This window comes from Scyliorhinus canicula, chromosome 23 (assembly GCF_902713615.1).
Source record: "Scyliorhinus canicula chromosome 23, sScyCan1.1, whole genome shotgun sequence".
NCBI lineage: Eukaryota > Metazoa > Chordata > Chondrichthyes > Carcharhiniformes > Scyliorhinidae > Scyliorhinus > Scyliorhinus canicula.
Genome location: NC_052168.1, coordinates 25,871,078 through 25,896,241, shown reverse-complemented (window position 1 = coordinate 25,896,241; position 25,164 = coordinate 25,871,078). Strand labels below are relative to the sequence as shown.

The 25,164-nt window shown below is 51.2% G+C and overlaps 1 protein-coding gene across 1 annotated transcript in view; it reads left to right on the top strand.

Annotated features, from left to right (window-relative positions):
• LOC119956642 (heat-stable enterotoxin receptor-like) overlaps positions 1-25,164 on the top strand; it is a 163,361-nt gene that overhangs the window by 90,996 nt on the left and 47,201 nt on the right. Inside the window, exons 12-17 of the mRNA XM_038783982.1 lie at positions 1,346-1,451; positions 6,985-7,047; positions 9,534-9,605; positions 14,029-14,133; positions 17,919-18,005; positions 20,689-20,821. Coding sequence (XP_038639910.1) covers positions 1,346-1,451; positions 6,985-7,047; positions 9,534-9,605; positions 14,029-14,133; positions 17,919-18,005; positions 20,689-20,821 — 566 coding nt within the window. The remainder of the gene's footprint in view (positions 1-1,345; positions 1,452-6,984; positions 7,048-9,533; positions 9,606-14,028; positions 14,134-17,918; positions 18,006-20,688; positions 20,822-25,164) is intronic.

Here is a 25,164-nt window from a genome sequence, read left to right as displayed (position 1 = left end):
ACTACAGGTACATCGGTAGTCCCTGCCTGCTGGCTCCGCCCAGTAAGCGGAGTATAAATATGTGTGTCCTCCATGCTGTAGCCATTTCGCCAGCTGCTGTGGGAGGCCACACATCTTAGAGCAATAAAGCCTTAGTTGTATCCAACTCTAGTCTTTGTGCAATTGGTTGTGCATCACTCTCTGCTAACCATCTATGTTCAATGGTGCCGCCCGACAATTTCTGAAGTTGTAGATGGCATCAAGAATTGGGTTCTCAATATCCTCTTGAACAGTCGCATTGCTGGTGGGATTTGCGTTGTTGAATGCGCAAAATGTCTCCGTGACATTAGAAAGTTGTTAACACGTCTGGGTGAAGAACCTTGATCTCTCAATGCCTTTGCTGTGTGTTTGAGCGATTGAGCAGAGCATTTAGCCAACCTGTTGGTTGCTGGGTGATATGGAGCAGATTTAATATGGTGGATACCAATCCTCTTCAAGTAATCTTCGAACTTTGTTGATGTAAATTAAGTTCTGTGGTCACTGACAAGTTGCTCTGGCCTTCTGAATCTTGAGAATACCTCTTCTAGCCTCTCTATGGTCTGTTCGGTTCTTATGCATTTGATGATTGCGACTTCTGGATACTTTAAGTGTGTGTTAATCGTCACCAAGAACACGTGTCCTTCAATTGGCCCAGCGTAGTCAATATCAATTGGCTGCCATGGCTGTGTGGGCCATTCCCACGGGGGGCAAAAGTTGCAGGGATGGAGTTTCCCTCATGTAGCGCAGAATTGGCATAGCCCCACCTTCTCCTCAATCTGGGCTACTCGACATCCCCTCCACTGCTGGTAAACTTGCAGTGGGGACTGGGCGGACGGGTAGGTGGTGGGCACGCTGGATGCCCCCCCACCTTTAAACCCTCTGCTGGAGGAGTGTTAAATCACGCCTACTGTCACTTCGACAGGCAGCAAGTCTTTGTTCCTCACTCACCTTAAAACTCTGTCTTTTTGACGTTAGAACCTTTACTTTTACCTTCTCCTAGCCTATGACAAGACTTATTATAATTCTCCACATACTCATAGAATCCCTACAGTGCAGAAGGAGGCCATTCGGCCCATCGAATCTGCACCGACCCTCTGAAAGAGCACCCTACCCAAACCCACTGTGCTGAAGACCATTTTTATTTAGTTTCTGCTGCAGAATAGTAAATGTCTCCAATGCCACAGTGTATTTAATGTGAACATGTTTAGTTTGGATGTTGGTTCAGCTCCTCCATCAGTTCAGTTATTGCCCCTGTTGTTTCGCAGCGTCAATGGTCAAGTCATTGCTACGTATTAATTGTTCAATTTACCAAATGTTTTTCCATCAGGAAGTACAGAAAGGAACGGAGGATACGGTTAAAGAAATGGTCACACATTTCCAGCGACCAAATCATACCGCTGGAGGGCGATGAGAACAACAGCATTAATCTCAAGGTAAACGTGCTCAGAAACATTGGCACGTACAAAGGGAGTCTGTGAAAGCTCACAGTCAGCCTTGTAGTGATCGTAGATTTACTAGATACAAAACAACTGAGCAAACACCAGAGGGCGAGCTATAAATACACCGGGACAGGATGTACAATTTTCTTTAACGATGTACAGAAAATATGTAAAGAGAAAAAGGGGGATGTGGTGATCACAAGTTAACTAGATACAAAACAACTGAGCAAACACCAGAGGGAGAGCTATAAATACACCGGGACAGGATGTACAATTTTCTTTAACGATGTACAGAAAATATGTAAAGAGAAAAAGGGGGATGTGGTGATCACAAGTTAACTAGATGCAATACAACTGAGCAAACACTAGAGGGGGCACGGGAGAGCCATATAAATAGACGGGGACAGGAAGTGAGGACACACTTCACAGAGGGCAGAACTTGGAGCAGGACAGACACACACCCACACCAGCTAGGAGCACTGAAGGTAACCTTAGGAAACAGCTCTGAAGAGAGAACGAACTCACAATAAAGCATCTTCTCCACATTTGAGACTACAAGCTTTATTAAGACACGAGTAACAACACAAGCCTGTGTGCTTCAAGTAAGTCTTCCAGGCTGCACAGATAGTTAAAGACGAGGGGCGCAGTCTGACCAAATTGGAACAGAGACAAGTGACGAGTGCGTTCGCCGGATGTTTCCTGTTATATACACGAGGGAGCTCCGTTCGACTGGAGTCCCAATCTCTCGGCCTCCTGACAGGACCACGCTCCCGCCCAAAGCCCCAACTCAGCTATAAACGGGTCTGGCCCCACCTCACAGACACATGGGCGCCCTCGGGCCCGACCGCCACCACGGGGAAAATGTCAGACTGGCACCTTGGCGTTGCCACCCTGGCAGCGCCCTTGCCAGCTGGCAGTGCCACCTGAGCACCTTGTCAGGGCCAATGCAAAAGCACCCAGGTAGCATCAGCAGTGCCAGGGTGCCAACTTCCCCCAGAGGGCAAGCATTCGGAGGCCTCCGACCCCCTGGGGGACCCGGACAAGTGTCGTTCCCTCGGGTCACCATTTGTGGAGACCAGCACTGAACGTCATTCTCCAAGGTCTCAGAGACAAAGGGGTTAGACCCCAACGCTTGGGGTAGATCAGGGGAGAGCCTATTAGAGTGAGACTAGCGGTCTCACTCTAATATGCAGATTTGCAAAATGGTAATCCTGCCCACAATGGGCAGGATTCGGATTGCGACGTCTCGCGGGAACTGATGCAATCTCGCCAGGTGTAGCGAGCCGGGGAGATTCTGGAAGTGAGAATTCTCACCATCTATCGGCAGCGCCGCATCGCCCTTTGGGCGGTAATGCGGCCGGTAGATCGCGCCCGCGATTTGATCCAAGATGCTTCCATCATGGGGTGTGGGTGTTGCGTGGCCCAGATCTAATTGCCCTTGAACGGAGTAGCTTGCGAGGCCGTTTCAGAGGGCAGATCAAAGCCCAGCACATCGCTGTGGGCCGAGAATCACATGCAGGCCGGACTGGGTAAGGGTGGCAGATTTCCTGTGGCTTAGCGACATTGATTTTCTTTTGGGACAATCAAGAATGGGCATCATTAATGAGGTTCGTTTTCAATTCCAGCTTTTTATTAATTTGCCGTGGTGGGAATAGTCTCCGAGATTCCTGGCCCAGTGATGTCATCACAGTCAGGATGCATTGGAGAACAACCCAGCTTTACCGACCTAACCATGTGACTAAAATCCCCCAATGCTGGAAACATTTGGGTGAATCTCACCTGCAGCCTTTCAAAGACCCCCCCCAACGTCCTTCTTAAAGTGCGGCAGTCAGAACACCACGCAATGGGCGGGATTCTCTCTCAACGGGAGTATAAGTGCCAACTCCGGAGTAAAAACCGGAGTGTTTTACTCCGCCGTCGGCGCCTCTTTCCAGACCCCTATTCTCCCCCCTCCGTGGGGCGTGGCGTGATTTGCGGGGGCGGGGCCTCGGTGCTGCGCATGCACACTTGGGCCAGCTCAATCCTGCACATGCGCGGGGAACTTCTTACCCGCGCCGGCCCCGACTCAACGTGGGGTCGGTGTTCAGGGACCGGCCGGGGCAGCAAGTAGGCCCGGAGGGGGAGAGGCTGGCCTGCCGATTGGTGGGCCTCGATCACGGGCATGCCCCCCCCCCCCCCCGGTGAAGGAGCCCCCCTCACAGGCAGCCCCCCCCTGAGCCTTCCCGCAGAATTCCCGCCGGCAGCGACCAGGATGAACGACACTGGCGGGACTCTGTCGTATCGGAGCGGCCGCTCGGCCCACCCGGGCCGGAGAATCGGCGGCCCCGCTAATTCCAGCGGCCGGCGCCGCGCAAATGGCGGCGATTCTCCGCACCTCGGGCGTCGGGGTGTCGTAGCGTGGTTGCTCCGATTCTCTGGCCTGGCTCGGGGCTCGGAGAATCGCCCCCAATACTCCAGCTATGATCGGACCAAAGTTTTATAAATGCCCGGCATAAACCTTCCTGCTTTTGTATTCAGCACCTCTATTAATGAAGCACAAGGTCGTACATGCTTTGCTAACCACCCTCTCTCATAGAACATACAGTGCAGAAGGAGGCCATTCGGCCCATCGAGTCTGCACCAACCCATTTAAACCCTCACTTCCACCCTATCCCCGTAACCCAATAACCCCTCCTGACCTTTTTGTTTGGACACTAAGGGCAATTTATCATGGCCAATCCGCTTAACCCGCATGTCTTTGGATTGTGGGAGGAAACCGGAGCACCCGGAGGAAACCCACGCAGACACGGGGAGAGCGTGCAGACTCCACACAGACAGTGACCCAGTGGGACCCTGGCGCTGTGAAGTCACAGTGCCGTCACTTGTGTTACCGTGCATGTCCTGCCTCATTCAGAGGCCTGTATACATGCATCCCCAGGTCCCTGTGTTCCTACACACACACACACACACACATACACAAAACCACGCCAATGGCCTGAATTTTTTTCCTCATGGTTGACTGCATTCTCTAAGCCGATCTACGTCTTTTTGCAGTGGATTTGAACCACTCTCACTGTTTGCCACTCCTCCCAGTTTAATATCATTGGCAATTTTGAAATATCCAAGTCATTATACATCTGCAAAAATGCAATGATCCAGGAACTGGGCCTTGAGGAACACCATTGTCTACCATCCTCCAGTCTGAAAAGTAACTATTTACCACGACTTGCTGTTTTCTATCCTTAAGCCAAAGTTTTATCCAAGCTGACACTGACCTTCCTATTCCACCACCACCAGGCATAGAAAGTGCGAACCCGAGTTGGCCATTGTGCCCTTCGAACCTGCTCCGCCATTCAATATGACCACAGCCGATCCTCTATCTCACTACCATATTCCTGCTTTCTTCCTATTTTTCTTCAGTAGCAGCACGGTAGCATGGTGGTTAGCATAAATGCTTCACAGCTCCAGGGTCCCAGGTTCGATTCCCGGCTGGGTCACTGTCTGTGTGGAGTCTGCACGTCCTCCCCGTGTGTGCGTGGGTTTCCTCCGGGTGCTCCGGTTTCCTCCCACAGTCCAAAGATGTGCGGGTTAGGTGGATTGGCCATGCTAAATTGCCCGTAGTGTCCTAAAAAGTAAGGTTAAGGGGGGGTTGTTGGGTTACGGGTATAGGGTGGATACGTGGGTTTGAGTAGGGTGATCATGGCTCGGCACAACATCGAGGGCCGAAGGGCCTGTTCTGTGCTGTACCCATACCCCTCCAGGCCAATAACATCCAAATATTTATCTATCTCTTTCTCGAATACACTCAGTGATTTGTCCTCCACATCCCTCAGTGTGGTGGAGAATTCCACAGGTTCCCCACCCTTTGAGTGAGATTTTTCCTCATCTCTGTCCCGGAATGATCTACCCAGGAACCTGAGACCCCTGCTTCAAGATTCCCCAACCCGGGAAAACATCCTCCCGTATCTAGTCTGTCCAGCCTTCTTCGAATTTTATCCGTTTCAATCGGATCGCCTCTCACCCTTCTAAATTCCAGTGAATACAGGCCCAATCGAACCAATCTCTCTTCATACGACAGTCATGCGAAGCCCGGTATCAACCTAGTGAACCTCTGCTGCATCCCCTCTCTGACAAGCGTGTCCTTTCTTAGGTAGGGAGCCCAAAACTGCCCACAATACTCCAGGTGTGGTTTCAACACCATCCATGATGTCATGGACTGTTGATGATGTCATGGACGGACTCCCCCCCGGGGAACATGTTTAGATACATGCAGGTGAGGGCGTTTGCCAGGCGGCAGGTGGAGGGGTTCCCCTTGCTGCCCCCACGTGGGGTACGGGACAAGGTGCTCTCAGGGGTGGGGTCGGAGGAGGGAGGATTTCGGACATATACCGGGTGATGCAGGAGGTAGACGAGGCCTCGGTGGAGGAACTGAAGGGTAAATGGGAAGAGGAGCTGGGTGAGGAGATTGAGGAGGGGACGTGGGCGGATGCCCTGGAGAGAGTGAATTCCTCCTCTTCCTGTGCGAGGCTTAGCCTCATACAGTTCAAGGTGCTACATAGGGCCCACATGACCGGGACGAGGATGAGTAGGTTTTTCGGGGGCGAAGACAGGTGTGCTGGGTGCTCGGGGAGCCCAGTGAACCATGCCATATGTTCTGGGCATGCCCAGCGCTGGGGGAGTTTTGGAAGGGGGTAGCAAGGACGGTGTCGAGGGTGGTGGGATCCAGGGTCAAGCCAGGCTGGGGACTCGCAATTTTTGGTGTTGCAGTGGAGCCGGGAGTGCAGGAGGCGATAGAAGCCGGTGTTCTGGCCTTCGCGCCCCTAGTAGACTGGCGGAGGATCTTGCTTCAATGGAAGGATGCGAGGCCCCCAAGCGTGGAGGCCTGGATCAATGATATGGCGGGGTTCATCAAATTGGAGAAGGTGAAATTTGCCCTGAGGGGATCAGTACAGGGGTTCTTTAGGCGGTGGCAGCCTTTCCTGGACTTCCTGGCGGAATGGTAGGGAAATAGGCCGGGGGGGGGGGGGGGGGAGATGATGTCATGGACTGTTGATGATGTCATGGACTGTTGCTCTGTTGATGATGTCATGGGCAGCACGGTAACACAGTGGTTAGCACAGATGCTTCACAGCTCCAGGGTCCCAGGTTCGATTCCCGGCTTGGGTCACTGTCTGTGCGGAGTCTGCACGTTCTCCCCGTGTCTGCGTGGGTTTCCTCCGGGTGCTCCGGTTTCCTCCCACAGTCTAAAGATGTGCAGATTAGGTGGATTGGCCATACTAAATTACCCCCTAGTGTCCAGGGATTTGCAGGTTAGGTAGGGTGGTTCAGTAGGTTACAGGGATAGGATGGGGGAATGGGACTTGGTAAGGTGCCGACTCGATGGGCCGAATGGCCTCCTTCTGCACTGTAGAAATTCTATGGCCTCCTCCTTCTCAACTTGTGATAAAAGCCTTGTCCTCCGCTGGAGACAGAGTTAGGGAGCACGTTAGCAAGACGCAGACTCTCTCCGCGGTATCTGTGACTAACCCACACTCTCTTGTATCTCCAGATTGAAGAGGACAAGAGAAAAGAAAGTATTGAGCCTTTATGGAGAGCAAAATACGACAAAAAGGTACTGTGGCTTGGTTTTAAAATTCTCATCCCTGTTTTTGAAATCCATCCAGGGCCTCATCCCTTCGCACACTGTTACTTCCTCCAGCCCTACAATCCTCCAAATTCTCGACACTCCTCCAATTTCCATCAGTCCACCATTGGCACCTGTGCCATTGGCAGTCATAGCCTGAAGCATTGGAATCCCCTCCCCAAAATATAGATAGATTGGAGAGTTGGGCAGAGAAATGGCAGATGGAGTTCAATCCAGGCAAATGCGAGGTGATGCATTTTGGAAGATCAAATTGAAGAGCGGACTATACAGTCAATGGAAGGGTCCTGGGGAAAATTGATGTACAGAGGGATCTGGGAGTTCAGGTCCATTGTACCCTGAAGTTGGCAACGCAGGTTGATAGAGTGGTCAAGAAGGCATACAGCATGCTTGCCTTCATCGGACGGGGTATTGAGTACAAGAGTCGGCAGGTCATGTTACAGTTGTATAGGACTTTGGTTAGGCCACATTTGGAATACTGCGTGCAGTTCTGGTCGCCACATTACCAGAAAGATGTGGATGCTTTAGAGAGGGTGCAGAGGAGGTTCACCAGGATGTTGCCTGGTATGGAGGGTGCTAGCTATGAAGAAAGGTTGAGTAGATTAGAATTGTTTTCATTGGAAAGACGGAGGTTGAGGGGAGACCTGATTGAGGTCTACAAAATTATGAGAGGCATGGACAGGGTGGATAGCAACAAGCTTTTTCCAAGAGTGGGGGTGTCAGTTACAAGGGGTCACGAATTCAAGGTGAGAGGGGAAAGTTTAAGGGAGATGTGCGTGGAAAGTTTTTTACGCAGAGGGTGGTGGGTGCCTGGAACGCTTTGCCAGCGGACGTGGTAGAGGCGGGCACGATAGCATCATTTAAGATGCACCTGGACAGATATATGAACGGGTGGGGAACAGAGGGAAGTAGATCCTTGGAAAATAGGCACCAGGGTTAGATAAAGGATCTGGATCGGCGCAGGCTGGGAGGGCCGAAGGGCCTGTTCCTGTGCTGTAATTTTCTTTGTTCTTCTTCTTTAAACCTCTCCACATTTCCTTTAACGCCAAGCTCCTCCTTTAAAATGCTCCTTAAAACCTATCTCTATGAGTAAGCATTTGGACGCCAGTCCCAATATCTCCTTATGTGACTGAATGTCAAATTCTGTCAACTTTGTATTTATATATTCTTTTGATGAGATGGCGAGACCAGCATTTGTTGCCCGTCTCTCATTACCCTTGAACCAAGTGGCTCGCTCGGCCATTTCAGAGGGGGGCAGTTCAGAGTCAATCACGTCGCTGTGGGTCTGGAGTCACGTGTAGGCCAGACCGGGTAAGGACGGCAGATTTCCTTCCCTAAAGGACATTGGTGAATCAGATGGGGGTTTTTTTGCGACCAATCAGCAATGGTCACCATTACCGATGCTAGCTTTTAATACCAGATCAGTTTTTTATTAATTGGATTTAAATCCAGCAGTGGCCATGGGGTGGATTTGAACCTGTAACCCCAAAGCAGCAACCTGGGCCTCTGGGTGACATTACCACTGCGCCACCATCTCATAGAATTTACAGTGCAGAAGGAGGGCATTCGGCCCATCGAGTCTGCGCCGGCCCTTGGAAAGAGCACCCTATTTAAAAGCCCACACCTCCACCCTATCCCTGTAACCCAGGTAACCCCACCTCACCTTTTTTGTACACTAAGGGGAATTTTGCAAGGCCAATCGACCTACGCTTTGGACTGTGGGAGGAAACCGGAGCACCCGGAGGAAACCCACGCGGACACGAGGAGAACGTGCAGACTCCGCACAGACAGTGACCCAAGCGGGAATCGAACCTGGGACCCTGGAGCTGTGAAGCACAATACTAACCACTGCGCTACCGTGCTGCCTCCTCTAATGGCGAGAGCCTGTGGAGCATCTTGGGGCATTTTATTCCAATAAAGGTGATATATAAATACAAATTGTTGTCGCTACCCCCAATCCAAAAGTTCCAACAGTAGAATGTACAGTGTACGGTGTCGCAGTGATTAGCCTCACAGCACCAGGGACCTGGGTTCAATTCCGGTCCTGGGTCACTGTGTGGAGTTTGCATGTTCTCCCCGTGTCTGCGTGGGTTTCCTCCGGGCGCTCCGGTTTTCTCCCACAGTCCAAAAATTGCCCCTTAGTGTCCAGGGATGTGCAGATTACAGGGATAGGGCGGGGTAGCTATGGGTAGTGGTGCTCTTTTGAAGGGTCGGTGCAGACTCAATGGGCTGAATGGCCTCCTGCCCAGTAGGGATTCTGTTTCATACTATGAAACATGCTCAATATCATTGCCCACTGCCCAACTCCCAGCTACCTGGACGAGCACGCTCCAGGCTGCTTCCCCGCTACGGGAATAAGACATTCCTCGCAAGAACCATCGGGTTTGCAAACCTGAAATGCGTGCTGTCGAAGGATCACGGAGCGAAATATTATTTCCTTTTCTCTCCTCTTTCAGATTGTTGCCTTGAAGCAGCTGAAGCACAAAGATGGCAACTTCACTGTGAAGCAGAAGATCGAACTCAACCAGGTAAACCCCCCCCCCCCCCCCACCCCTCCACCTCCACCCGCCGTTCGCCCCGGGCCCCAGCGCACTGGGCTCCATTCGTAACAAACGCACGGAAAGAGAAAAAAAGAAAGATTTGTATTTCTAGGGCGCCTGTCGCAAAGTCTCCAGGCATTTCGTAGCCAATTTCAACACTTTTTCAATCGTAGGCAGTCTTATATCGATGGAAATGCAGCTGTCAATTTGCCCACAGCAAGCTCACACAGACAGCAATGAGCAATCAGCGATGCTGATTCATAGCATCGTGGAATGATGTCAGCGCAGAAGCAGGCCATTCAGCCCATAATGCCCGTGCCTGTCCTCCTCTTCCCCATCTTCCTTTTCAGATGGTGATTCAATTCCCCTTTTGAAAGCTCCGGCCTCCACCACGCTCTCAGACAGTGCATTCCCCATCCTAACTCCTCGCTGTGTGAAAATGTTTCCTCTCCTGCCTCCCTTGCTGCATCGGCCAATCACCGTAAACCTGAGCTCCCTGGTTCTTGATTCATCCCCTCTCGTCATCCCTGGGACCTTTCTCAAGAATCGTTTCTGCCCTCTCTCCGGTGTTTTCACATCTTTCCTGTAGTGTGCTGCCAGTCCTGAATGCAATTCACAACTTGAGGCCAAAGCTGTGAAGTTTAAAACACCGTCCTTGATTTCCTACTCTATGGCCCTGTTGATGAACCCCAGGATACGCTCTGCTTTATTAACCGCCCTCTTACTCTGTCCTACCATCTTCAATGATGTGGAGATGCCGGCGTTGGACTGGGGTGAGCACAGTAAGAAGTCTGTCAACACCAGGTTAAAGTCCAACAGGTTTGATTCAAACACGAGCTTTCGGAGCGCAGCTGCGCTCCGAAAGCTCGTGTTTGAATCAAACCTGTTGGACTTTAACCTGGTGTTGTAAGACTTCTTACAATGATTTATGCACATTGTTATGGGCCAGGGCTTAGAAACTCCAAAGAGTATTATGAAGTTGACCTGACCTACAACCTTTATGTTGAATTTGCCTCGGATGATCACAAACGCCTTCAACGCAGGCGTGATTCATCAGACTTCCTGGTGAAGGGGCTGGTTTAGCACACTGGGCTAAATCGCTGGCTTTGACAGCAGACCAAGCAGGCCAGCAGCGCGGTTCGATTCCCGTACCAGCCTCCCCAAACAGGCGCCGGAATGTGGCGACTAGGGGCTTTTCACAGTAACTTCATTTGAAGCCTACTCGTGACAATAAGCGATTTTCCCGAGGAACTTACTCCTGTGCTGTCCTTCTCGACAAGCTGCTGCCGCCGACATTTTAAACAAGAAAGTCGACGAACGGCTGCCCCCTCCGGGTGAACCCTAGCATTGATCCTCTTAAGGCGAACTTTATTTTCTCGAGACTGAGGAACCCAGCCATGTCACTAACCCAGGTCTCTACACTCGGGGGCTTCGAGCCCCTCCACATTAATAGGACCCGTCTCCGGGCTACCTGGGAGGCAAAGGCCAAGACGTCAGCTTCTTTCACTCCCTGAACTCCCGGATCGTCTGACACTCCAAAGATCGCCACCTCTGGACTCAGCACCACATGCATACCTAGCACCTTGGACATTGCTACACCATCATTTATGGCGCACTTGGGAGGCACGGTGGTTAGCACTGCTGCCTCACAGAACCAGGGACCCGGGTTCGATTCCGACCTCGGGCGACTGTGAGGAGTTTGCACATTATCCCCTTGTCTGTGTGGGTTTCCTCCGGGTGCTCCGGTTTCCTCCCTGTGGTGAATGTAACTCCGTAATTCACACTGTATTGTACATACATGAGACCATGCATTTGTAAGCGCAGTTGCGTTGCCCGACCACTAGGGGGAGTAGCGCTGGGAATGCTTAGGAGTTTGTACAGGGCTCCACTCTTGGCTCCGTCCACGACTTCTCCCCCTGGACTGCTGTATAAATACCAATGCTCAGAGCCAGTCGTTCAGTTCATCGAGAGTTCAACGTGTAACAGGCTGGCTCTGTTGTAAGTAGATTAAAACCACTGTTCGTATCTTAAAGCACGTGTCTAGTGAATTGATGGTTCCATCACTCCCACAGTCCAAAGATGTGCAGGTTAGGTGGATTGGCCGTGCTAAATTACCCATTACTGTCTAAAAGGTTAATTGGGGTTATGGGGTTAGGGAGGGGGGTTAGGAAGGGGGGTTAGGAAGGGGGTTAGGAAGGGGGTTAGGAAGGGGGTTAGGAAAGGGGTTAGGAAGGTGTTGCACGTTTTACTTGAGTGTAATTCGCGTTTATTGGAGTGTATTAACACGCCTCCGTTTAAAGGCCGTGTGCTTAACACTGCTAGGCTCTATATGTGTATTTTCAGCTCGGGAGTCGCCAGGTGTCGTATAAACACCTCACAAATATTCCAAGGTCAGGTTCAAAGTAATAAAACTATACACCGATTAGTAAGTTCCAAACGATTAGTATTTATTATCACAAATATAATAAATACGCATGCACACGCTAAGGGACTAAGCTACAACGAAACTAAGCGATCAGAATACTTAACTAAACAGGAACAGGCAAGGTCAGGGAGCGAGGCCTTCGTTTCGATCTTGGTCTGTAACCTTCAGAGAGTGTGCTGGTCGCTGGGGGTCTAGTGGGGCTGGTTCGCGTAGCGAGCGTCGTATTGTCACTTACGGTTCGGCGGCTGGTGCTCAACGGCTGGAGTCAGGATACAAGTCGAAGTTCTGGGTCGAAGTCAAAGCCGGAGCACAAAAACAGACCGGACCATGTGTGGGGGTCTATCTTTTATAGGGCCCCAATGTCCGTGCCTTTTTGGGGCGGGCTTTTACCTTCAGGTATCGATTGGATCAGCTCCCAATCGATATCTTTCGAATCCCCCAATGTGAGGGTCTCTCCTCGATGGAGGGGGCGGTCTCTATGGTCTCTTGTGGTGGATACCTTTGGTACCGCTCTGTCTGGACATCCACTTAAAGTATCTATTCAAACCCAAATGTTGCCATTGTGTGTGCCCAGATCTGGATTGCCTCATTAATATGCAAAGCGTTTTGCTATTAACACCTTTGGTTGAGATCTTCCACCTGGCCAGAAACTAGTTTTGCTGCGTGCAAAATGCTAATCAGTCTTTGCAGACTGCTTGTCTTGGCTAAACTGCTTTTTCCCTGCAGTCTTAGCAGTTCTCCATCTTGTTAGCCCAGTGTCCATCTTAGGTGGCTACAAAGGGGGTTAGGAAGGGGGGTTAGGAAGGGGGGTTAGGAAGGGGGTTAGGAAGGGGGGTTAGGAAGGGGGTTAGGAAGGGGGGTTAGGAAGGGGGTTAGGAAGGGGGTTAGGAAGGGGGTTAGAAGGGGGTTAGGAAGGGGGTTAGGAAGGGGGTTAGGAAGGGGGTTAGGAAGGGGGTTAGGAAGGGGGGTTAGGAAGGGGGGTTAGGAAGGGGGGTTAGGAAGGGGGTTAGGAAGGGGTTAGGAAGGGGGTTAGGAAGGGGGTTAGGAAGGGGGGTTAGGAAGGGGGTTAGGAAGGGGGTTAGGAAGGGGGTTAGGAAGGGGGTTAGGAAGGGGGTTAGGAAGGGGGTTAGAAGGGGGGTTAGGAAGGGGGTTAGGAAGGGGGGTTAGGAAGGGGGGTTAGGAAGGGGGTTAGGAAGGGGGTTAGGAAGGGGGTTAGGAAGGGGGTTAGGAAGGGGGTTAGGAAGGGGGTTAGGAGGGGGGTTAGGAAGGGGGTTAGGAAGGGGGTTAGGAAGGGGGTTAGGAAGGGGGTTAGGAAGGGGGGTTAGGAAGGGGGTTAGGAAGGGGGGTGTGGGCCTAGTTACGGTGCTCCTTCAAAGGGCCGGTGCAGATTCGATGGCATCCTCCTGCACTGTCGGGAGTCTCGGATTTTATTACATCCAAGGCACAATGTAAATTCATGTTGCTGTTGGAAGGTCTGAGTGCAACAAACAAGCCTTTGTAAGATGGCAGGGAGATGGCAATAAAAGCCAGCAGGATCCTGCCCTTGTGATACTCCAAGGCGTAGAGTTATACTTTTTAACACAATGTTGTGATCTGTCTGAACGAGTGATGGAAGTGGATTCAGTAATCGCTTTCTGATGGGGATTCGGTAAATGCTTGAAGGGTAAAAGTTTGCAGAGCCACGGGGAAAGGAGAGTGGAGAAATCCAAAGAGATAGCCCTGGTATGGTGGGCAGAATGGCCTCCATTTCCTGCTGTATCGTTCTGTTATTTAAGACTCATTTAAGATGCATCTGGACAGGTATATGAACGGGCGGCAACAGAGGGAAGTAGACCTTGGAAAATAGGAGACAGGTAGATTAAAGGATCTGGATCGGCGCAGGCTGGGAGGGCCGAAGGGCCTGTTCCTGTGCTGTAATTTTCTTTGTTCTTTGTTATTATTGAACAGCTCACTACAAAATTCTAAACAAAAGTATTTCTCTTTCAGCTGCTGCAAATTGATTATTATAATTTAACCAAATTCTACGGCACAGTCAAGTTTGACTTTGAGATATTCAAAGTGGTGGAGTATTGCGAGCGAGGCTCGCTGAGGGTGAGTCGGACGAGAGCCTCCTTCGCTTTAATCAGGGGCACTTCGGAATGGATGCTGCTTTCCCTCACTTGACGGTTAATAGATTTGCTCCTTGTGAATTGGAAGGGAGGAGATGGTGTGAGGCAGGTTGGAAAACAAATCCTGGTTCCAGGTGATTATCCAGTGGGTGTTTGATTAGGACACGATCAAGCTTGGCTGTGATGCCCTTGCAGTTGAGAATCCTGAGAGCACTGTTGACACACGAAGCATGTTTACTTGAGTATGGGTTTGGCAAGTGGCCCGCTTATCAAATCCAGGAAAAGCTTGGGGGAAGGGGGATGTATGCATTTGCATTTATATAGCAACTTTCATGACCTCAGCATGTGCCAATGTATTTTACGGTCACTTTTAAAGTGTTGTCACTGTGGTAATGTAGAGAATGCAGAAGCCAATCCCATAAAGAGCAATGCGATAACGACCAGATAGTCTATTTTAGTGATAATGATTGAGGGATGAATATTGGCCAGGACATTGGGATAACCCCTCTGATTTGTTAAACCTGATAGCCAGTTGGTGAAAGAGGAGGCCAGACGTGAAACTTTCCTAAGTTTCAGATTTATTCATAAAGTGAGACGTTGCAAATATCTGCAACCCACCAGCAGTGTAAATAAATGTCACCTTATATATAACATTCTTTTTCATGAAACAATCAGGTCATTGATGACTTGCATCAACCGATTCGATCTTGGAGATTTCCTTTTCTTCCAACATTCGTTTCTCGTTAGCAAGGTTAATCCTGAATCTTTTTTCACTTATACTTTTGAGTGAATGCTGTCCCACGTGGAACAACTATGTATTTAATGCTCATTTGGCCAACTGTTTTTAGTCGATCCTAAAACCTCCGCTAAATATTTGACAAATAGAATCCCAAAATACTCTGCTTTCACCAGAGCTAGTGTTACTGCAGCTAAAATACTTTTAAAAAACGTTTTTAAAAAACTTTTCTTAGCTTCCCTGGCTAAAACCTTTACTCAAGAGATTAAGTAGGTGAGTAGAGTCAATGACAGGACATAGGTTTAAGGTGAAAGGGGCAAAGTTTAGAGCAGATGTGTGAGGCAAGAGGGTGGTGAGTGCCTGGAACGCGCTGCCTGGGAAGGTGGTGGAAGCAGTTATGAAAGCCACGTTTAAGAGACATCTTGACAAATATATGAATAGGATGGGAGTAGAGGGATACGCACCCCAGAAGTGCATAAGGTTTCTGTTCAAACAGGCATCATGGTCGGCGCAGGCTTGGAAGGCCGAAGGGCCTGTTCCTATCCTGTATTGTTCTTTGATCGAGTGTATGGGGAGTGTGGTTAAAGAACAAAGAACAATACTGTGGTGAATGTATTACTGCTACCATTCACCATTGTATTACATTACATTGTATTATGTTGATGCCCCTGTGGGCTCCGCCTCTGGCTCCGCCCCTCGGGGGTGGTATATAGATCTTCAGCCTGTAGGCGGCACTCAGTGCAGAGCAGTCACAGGCAGGCACAGTTCTAGCTGATTAAACCCACTGTTCACTTCAACTCTCCGTCTCGTGTGAATTGATGGTTGCATCAAGTACAGCACAGGAGCAGGTCCCTCGGCCCTCCAAGCCTGCGCCGATCATGTGTCCTATCCAGACCAACCGCCTGTATCCTTCTATACCCCGTCTGTTCATCTGTCTATCTAGATAAGTCTTAAAGGTCGTTAACGTATCTGCCTCAACCACCTCACTTGGCAGCGCATTCCAGGCCACCACCACCCTCTGTGTAAATCTTCCCCCGCACATCTCCGCTGAACCTTTCCCCCCCTCACCTTGAACTTGTGCCCCCTTGTAATTGTCATTTCCGCCCTGGGAAAAAAACCTCCAACTGTTCACCCGATCTATACCCCTCATACTTTTATAAACTTCTGTCAGATCGCCCCTCAGCCTCTGTCTCTCTAGGGAGAAAAATCCCAGTTTATTCAATCCTCATAACTAATACCCTCCATACCAGGCGACACCCTGGTAAACCTCCTCTGTACTCTCCCCCAAAGCCTCTACGTCCTTGTGGTAGTGCGGTGACCAGAATTGGACACGGTATTTCAAATGTGGCCTAACCAACGTTCTATATAATTCTAGCATAATGTTTGAGCTTTTACACTCGATAACCTGTCCTGTGAAGGTAAGCATGCCAGATGCTTTCTTTACCACCATTCCCACCTGTGCTGCCACCTTTAAGGATCTGTTTTTTAAGAATGCGGTTGGAGATTAAGTGGGTGGGATAGAGCCTTTGATAAAGTGGGCAACGGAAGGAGCGTGTTTATCTGGACCCTTTCTAAATCTGTTTCGCTCCATACTCATGCAGTCGATAAATGAATGGGAACTAAATTTCAACTATATATCCGGTAAACTACTGGCGACCATATGAAATTGATCCAAATAAAACCAGCATCTGTTTACCTGATTCTGCTTTTGCATAGAATCAACTAGAACAGAAACAGGCCTTCCACCCAACAGGTTTCTATCGAAGATTATGCCCCACATAATCCTCCTCCCACCCCTCTTCATTCTATGCTATCCACATGCCCTGATATTACTTTCCCCTTCATGTTTATCCAGCCAAAAGGCCTCCTCTTGCTCCTATCTTCTATGTATCTATGTATTCCCCTTACATGGGCGGCACGATAGCATAGTGGTTAGCACTGTTGCCTCACAGCACCAGGGTCCCCGGTTCGATTCTGGCCTCGGGTGTCTGTGCGGAGTCTGCACGTTCTCCCCGTGTCTGCGTGGGTTTCCTCCGGGTGCTCCGGTTTCCTCCCACAGTCCAAAGACACGTGGGTTAGGTGGATTGGCCATGCTAAATTAGCCCTTAGTGTCCAAAAAAGGTTAGGTGATGTTACTGGGTTACAGGGATAGGGTGGAGGTGTGGGCTTGGGTAGGGTGCTATTTCCAAGGGCCAGTGCAGACTCGATGGGCCAAATGGCCTCATTCATCATTGTAAATTCTATGAAATAAAGATTATTATTATCATTATGTCACCTATGCTATTCACCTGAACATGACCCATGGAAGTCAGTTGCCGATTCTCGCCCCTATCTGAGTAAATAACTATCTCCCGATTTCCCTGTTGGCTTAATTAGAGGCTGTTTTCTATTTTTGGCCCACAGTTTTGGCTTCACCCAAAAGTGGAAACATTTATTCCACGCCCACCCTCTTTGAACCCCTTCACAAACTTAAAATACCTCGACAGAAGAAGTAAACAAGAAAGAACATTGTCGGGTGATCTATGGCAGCTGACCCCCCCACCCCCAGCAGCCGGTCACCCGCACCATTTGCTGTACCTGAACTGCATCAAGGGCCAAACCTCAATGGTCAAGGTGACTAAATTGATCTGTGAGGCAACACAGTAGCATGGTGGTTAGCATAAATGCTTCACAGCTCCAGTGGTCCCAGGTTTGATTCCCGGCTGGGTCACTGTCTGTGTGGAGTCTGCACGTCCTCCCCGTGTGTGCGTGGGTTTCCTCCGGGTGCTCCGGTTTCCTCCCACAGTCCAAAGATGTGCGGGTTAGGTGGATTGGCCAGGCTAAATTGCCCGTAGTGTCCTAAAAAGTAAGGTTAAGGGGGGGTTATTGGGTTACGGGTATAGGGTGGATACGTGGGTTTGAGTGGGGTGATCATGGCTCGGCACAACATTGAGGGCCGAAGGGCCTGTTCTGTGCTGTACTGTTCTATGTTCTAGGTGACTGTTGCTTGCTGCGGATGGCATGGTGTTGAATCTCTCTATTGTTTCCCTCAGGATGTTTTGAATGACACAGTATCGTACCCCGATGGCACCTTCATGGACCTGGAGTTCAAGATCTCGGTCATGTACGATATTGCAAAGGTCAGTGCCACCCCTGCAAATCCTCACGAGGAGATGTTTTCTGCGTCAACCTGATTGTCGAAAGATTGAAGATGGCCACCCAAAGCTTCAGGGTTAACCTTTTTCACTTTTTAAATTCAAATTTTTATCAAAAACAGTTTTTGCAAAACCGTACGCAACAACTAACACAACAAAGTAAATGTTAACCGTATATAAATAGAAAAGAACAATACAACGTAACAATTCCCCCCCCACCCCACCCACCCACCCCACCCCCCCACCCCCACCCCCCCCACAGATGTGTACATCTGTGTGTGTGTACATCTGTGTGTGTGTGTACATCTGTGCGTGTGTACATCTGTGCGTGTGTACATCTGTGTGTGTGTGTACATCTGTGCGTGTGTACATCTGTGTGTGTGTACATCTGTGTGTGTGTACATCTGTGTGTGTGTGTACATCTGTGTGTGTGTGTACATCTGTGTGTGTGTGTACATCTGTGTGTGTGTGTACATCTGTGTGTGTGTGTACATCTGTGCGTGTGTGTACATCTGTGCGTGTGTGTACATCTGTGCATGTGTGTACATCTGTGTGTGTGTGTACATCTGTGCGTGTGTGTACATCTGTGCGTGTGTGTACATCTGTGCGTGTGTGTACATCTGTGTGTGTGTGTACATCTGTGTGTGTGTGTGTACATCTGTGTGTGTGTGTACATCTGTGCATGTGTGTACATCTGTGTGTGTGTGTACATCTGTGCATGTGTGTACATCTGTGTGTGTGTGTACATCTGTGCGTGTGTGTGAATGTGTGTGTACATCTGGGTGTGTATGTGAATGTGCGTATGTCTCTGTGTGTGAATGTGTGTACATCTGTGTGTGTCTGATCAAATGAAGATGTCATTATTTACAGCTCCCAGGACAGGGACAGCACGGGGTTAGATACAGAGTAAAGCTCCCTCTACACTGTCCCCATCAATCACTCCCAGGACAGGGACAGCACGGGGTTAGATACAGAGTAAAGCTCCCTCTACACTGTCCCCATCAAACACTCCCAGGACAGGTACAGCACGGGGTTAGATACAGAGTAAAGCTCCCTCTACACTGTCCCCATCAAACACTCCCAGGACAGGTACAGCACGGGGTTAGATACAGAGTAAAGCTCCCTCTACACTGTCCCCATCAAACACTCCCAGGACAGGGACAGCACGGGGTTAGATACAGAGTAAAGCTCCCTCTACACTGTCCCCATCAAACACTCCCAGGACAGGTACAGCACGGGGTTAGATACAGAGTAAAGCTCCCTCTACACTGTCCCCATCAAACACTCCCAGGACAGGTACTACACGGGGTTAGATACAGAGTGAAACTCCCTCTGCACTGTCCCCATCAAACACTCCCAGGACAGGTACAGCACGGGGTTAGATACAGAGTGAAACTCCCTCGACTCTATCACCATCAAACACTCCCAGGACAGGTACAGCACGGGGTTAGATACAGAGTAAAGCTCCCTCTACTCTGTCCCCATCAAACACTCCCAGGACAGGTACAGCACGGGGTTAGATACTGAGTGAAACTCCCTCGACTCTATCACCATCAAACACTCCCAGGACAGGTACAGCACGGGGTTAGATACAGAGTGAAACTCCCTCTGCACTGTCCCCATCAAACACTCCCAGGACAGGTACAGCACGGGGTTAGATACAGAGTAAAGCTCCCTCTACACTGTCCCCATCAAACACTCCCAGGACAGGTACAGCACGGGGTTAGATACAGGGTAAATCTCCCTCTACACTGTCCCCATCAAACACTCCCAGGACAGGTACAGCACGGGGTTAGATACAGAGTAAATCTCCCTCTACACTGTCCCCATCAAACACTCCCAGGACAGGTACAGCACCCAAAGAATCTGCTCATCCGGGCCACTGTCATGTGAGCCGGGTGAACAACCTTGAATTGTATCAGGCTGAGCCTGGCACAAGTTGTGGTCGCGTTGACTCTACTCAATGTGTCCGCCCAGAGACCATTCTCTATCTCTCCTCCCAGATCCTCCTCCCACTTGCGCTTCAGCTCCTCGGTCTGCGTCTCCTCTGACCCCATAAGTTCCTTGTAAATGTCAGAGACGCTCCCTTCTCCTACCCACCCTCTGGAAACTACCCTGTCCTGAATCCCCCTTAGCGGTAGGAGCAGGAAGGTTGACACCTGTTTATGTAGGAAGTCCCACACCTGCAGATACCTGAATTTGTTTCCCCCCTCCAACCCAAACTTCTCCTCCAGCGCCCTCATACTCGGAAAGCTCCCCTCTATAAACATATCCCCCATCCTCTCAATCCCTACTCTGCCAGATCCAGAACCCCCCATCCATACTTCCCGGGGCAAACCGGTGATTATTACAGATTGGGGACCAGACCGATGCTCCCTCTGCTCCCACATGTCTCCTCCATTACCCCCAGACTCTCAGGGCCTCCACCACCATGGGGCTGGTGGAGTACCGTGCCGGCGGGAACGGCAGAGGCACAGTTACCAATGCCCCCAAACTGGTGCCCCTGCATGAAGCCGCCTCCATACGCTGCTCAGTTAACTATTAACCAATCCATCTATCATTAATATTTACCAGGTGTTGCATTGTTTACCTGAAGTCGTGTTTAAAGGATGGATCTTGCTGCTGTCCTACTCAGTTGCTGACTCCTACATTGACCTTTGTTTTTAAGGGAATGTCGTATCTACATTCAAGCAAAATTGAAGTGCACGGGAGCCTGAAATCCACAAATTGTGTTGTGGACAATCGAATGGTGGTGAAAATTACTGATTTTGGATGTAACACCATTGCCATGCCCCCCAAAGGTGAGCTGTAGAAATCATGGACTAAAGGACGGTGTCGAGGGTGGTAGGATCCAGGGTCAAACTGGGCTGGGGGTTCGCAATATTTGGGGTTGCAGTGGAGCCGGGAGTGCAGGAGGCGAAAGAGGCCGGTGTTCTGGCCTTTGCGTCCCTAGTAGCCCGGCGGAGGATTCTTCAGTGGAAGGATGCGAGGCCCCCAAGCGTGGAATCCTGGATCAACGACTTGGCGGGGTTTATTAAATTGGAAAGGGTGAAATTTGCTTTGAGGGGGGTCGGTGCAAGGGTTTTTCAGGCGGTGGCAACCGTTCCTAGATTTCCTGGCAGAACGGTAGACAATGGTCAGTGTAGCGCTAACAATTATACTCAAAGACGAGAGACTAGTACAATAGAGGCTTTATTGCTGTGCGATGCTATTCCTCCATCTGCAACTGTAGACTAAGGTCTGAGTGGCTCACACGCATATTTATACACAAGCTCCCTGTGGGCGGAGCTAGCCAGCGGGGGCTGACCGGAGGAACCTGTATTACAGGTACAGGCATACATCCCCCTACTGCAGTACACATAACTACAGTGGTTATATCACCACAGTCAGCAGCACCAACCCGGGGGGGGGGTGTTCTATTTTATTTCTGTTTTTCTATATTGGGGATCTGAGGGGGTGTATATATTTGCTATGTTTGCTTTGTGTTTCGACGGGTGTTAATTTATTATTTATGTATAGGGGGAAGGGGGGCATTGAGGTGTTTTGTTCTGTTTTGTATTTAATTCTATTAGGTTCCTTTTACATTTTGTTGTTGATATTTTGTGAAAACTTTAATAAAAATTATTTTAAAAAAAAGAAATCATGGACCGCGTCGGAACAACCCAAACAGATTCACCGGAAGAGGGATGGATCACAGTCAGAAATAGCGGAGACGCTGGCTGTGGCCGGGGTAACCAGTTGTGAAGGAAGTGCTGCCAACCCTGCAGCGGCTCCAGCTGCAGGTTCCCGAGCAGCCTGGGCCAGCTGCTGCCGTCACTGCATTGGCAGGGTGGAGGATTTGGAGGCTGGCACGTCGATAGGTGTGGGTCACCCCGCAGCATCAGAGCATTCAGGTAGAAAGGGATGGGTGACCACCAGGCAGGCTGGAAGGACGAAGCAGGATGCGCTGGGCTCCACTGAGTGCATCCTGCCCCCCCCCCCCCACCAGGATTCTGGACACTGGTGAGATTGATGGCTCCTCTGGAGAGTGCGGCCGAAAATTTAAACCATTGCAACATGCCTGACTCAGCTGGACAGGCAGGGGGAGGGGTCTGGGGTGGGGGGAGGGGCAGGGGGGGGGGGGGCTGTTGTCAAGGATAGTCACCATCTCACTGCAGAACACCCTGAGGGGGGGAGGATGAACTGCCGTCATGATCCATGTTGGCTCATAGAATCATAAAAGCCCTACACTGCAAAACGAGGCCATTTGGCCCATCGGGTCTGCACCGACCCTCTGAAGGAGCACCCAGATAGGTCCACTCCCCACCCAATCCCCACAATCCCACCTGAAATGCACATCCTTGGACACAAAGGGGCATTTTTAAAAATCATGGCCAGTCCACCTAAGCTGCACATCTTCGGACTTGTGGGAGGAAGCCGGAGCACCCGGAGGACACGGGGACAACGTGTAAACTCCGCCCAGCCGGACTTGAACCCGGTTCCCTGGCGCTGCGAGGCAGCAGTGCCAACCACTGTGCCACAGTACCGCCCATACACTGAAGAGAATTAAAGTAAATTCCTAAAAGGTGTGACACCTCTTGGTTTGGTTCCAAGAGAAGTAAAGGAAGACTCGAGATCCTGAGGAGCTGTCAGACCTGCTCAGATGGTCCAGCATTTCCTGCTCGGTTCGTCGGACTGTTTTCCTCAACTCTTGCACGGGAGAATTTTTCATTTAAAATGTGAAATCCTGCGGCGCAATCCTTGAAGTCAATAACTTGAGAGTTGGAATTTATTTTTAAAAAGTTAAATTGCAACAAGAGTATAATTAATTAATTGGGGGATGGCCCACAGCAATGTGGTGAAGGATGGATCTGGAATCAATAGTAGGAGACAGAACTGGAACCAGCAGCTTTTACAGAGGAGATAGTTTGGGTATAGTCCAGATACAGTGGGTAGCCCGGTAGCACAGTGGGTAGCCCTGTAGCACAGTGGGTAGCCCTGTATCACAGTGGGCAGCCCTGTAGCACAGTGGGTAGCCCTGTAGCACAGTGGGCAGCCCTGTAGCACAGTGGGTAGCCCTGTAGCACAGTGGGTAGCCCTGTAGCACAGTGGGTAGCCCCGTAGCACAGTGGGTAGCCCTGTAGCACAGTGGGTAGCCCTGTAGCACAGTGGGTAGCCCTGTATCACAGTGGGCAGCCCTGTAGCACAGTGGGTAGCCCTGTAGCACAGTGGGCAGCCCTGTAGCACAGTGGGTAGCCCTGTAGCACAGTGGGTAGCCCTGTAGCACAGTGGGTAGCCCTGTAGCACAGTGGGTAGCCCTGTAGCACAGTGGGTAGCCCTGTAGCACAGTGGGTAGCCCTGTAGCACAGTGGGTAGCCCTGTAGCACAGTGGGTAGCCCTGTAGCACAGTGGGTAGGTCTGTAGCACAGTGGGCAGCCCTGTAGCACAGTGGGTAGCCCCGTAGCACAGTGGGCAGCCCTGTAGCACAGTGGGTAGCCCTGTAGCACAGTGGGTAGCCCTGTAGCACAGTGGGTAGCCCTGTAGCACAGTGGGCAGCCCTGTAGCACAGTGGGTAGCCCTGTAGCACAGTGGGTAGCCCCGTAGCACAGTGGGTAGCCCCGTAGCACAGTGGGTAGCCCTGTAGCACAGTGGGTAGCCCTGTAGCACAGTGGGTAGCCCTGTAGCACAGTGGGTAGCCCTGTAGCACAGTGGGCAGCCCTGTAGCACAGTGGGTAGCCCTGTAGCACAGTGGGCAGCCCTGTAGCACAGTGGGTAGCCCCGTAGCACAGTGGGTAGCCCCGTAGCACAGTGGGTAGCCCCGTAGCACAGTGGGTAGCCCTGTAGCACAGTGGGTAGCCCTGTAGCACAGTGGGTAGCCCTGTAGCACAGTGGGTAGCCCTGTAGCAGAGTGGGTAGCCCTGTAGCACAGTGGGTAGCCCCGTAGCACAGTGGGTAGCCCTGTAGCACAGTGGGCAGCCCTGTAGCACAGTGGGCAGCCCTGTAGCACAGTGGGTAGCCCTGTAGCACAGTGGGTAGCCCTGTAGCAGAGTGGGCAGCCCTGTAGCACAGTGGGCAGCCCTGTAGCACAGTGGGTAGCCCTGTAGCACAGTGGGCAGCCCTGTAGCACAGTGGGCAGCCCTGTAGCACAGTGGGCAGCCCTGTAGCACAGTGGGTAGCCCCGTAGCACAGTGGGCAGCGCTGTAGCACAGTGGGTAGCCCTGTAGCACAGTGGGTAGCCCTGTAGCACAGTGGGTAGCACTGTAGCACAGTGGGTAGCCCCGTAGCACAGTGGGTAGCGCTGTAGCACAGTGGGCAGCCCTGTAGCACAGTGGGTAGCCCTGTAGCACAGTGGGTAGCCCTGTAGCACAGTGGGCAGCGCTGTAGCACAGTGGGCAGCGCTGTAGCACAGTGGGTAGCCCTGTAGCACAGTGGGTAGCCCTGTAGCACAGTGGGTAGCCCTGTAGCACAGTGGGTAGCTCTGTAGCACAGTGGGTAGCCCCGTAGCACAGTGGGTAGCCCCGTAGCACAGTGGGCAGCGCGGTAGCACAGTGGGTAGCCCCGTAGCACAGTGGGCAGCCCTGTAGCACAGTGGGTAGCCCCGTAGCACAGTGGGTAGCCCTGTAGCACAGTGGGTAGCCCCGTAGCACAGTGGGTAGCCCCGTAGCACAGTGGGTAGCCCTGTAGCACAGTGGGTAGCCCCGTAGCACAGTGGGTAGCCCTGTAGCACAGTGGGTAGCCCTGTAGCACAGTGGGCAGCGCTGTAGCACAGTGGGTAGCCCTGTAGCACAGTGGGCAGCTCTGTAGCACAGTGGGCAGCGCTGTAGCACAGTGGGTAGCCCCGTAGCACAGTGGGTAGCCCCGTAGCACAGTGGGTAGCCCTGTAGCAGAGTGGGCAGCCCTGTAGCACAGTGGGTAGCCCTGTAGCACAGTGGGTAGCCCTGTAGCACAGTGGGTAGCCCTGTAGCACAGTGGGTAGCCCTGTAGCACAGTGGGTAGCCCTGTAGCAGAGTGGGCAGCCCTGTAGCACAGTGGGTAGCCCTGTAGCACAGTGGGTAGCCCTGTAGCACAGTGGGCAGCGCGGTAGCACAGTGGGTAGCCCTGTAGCACAGTGGGCAGCCCTGTAGCACAGTGGGCAGCCCTGTAGCACAGTGGGTAGCCCTGTAGC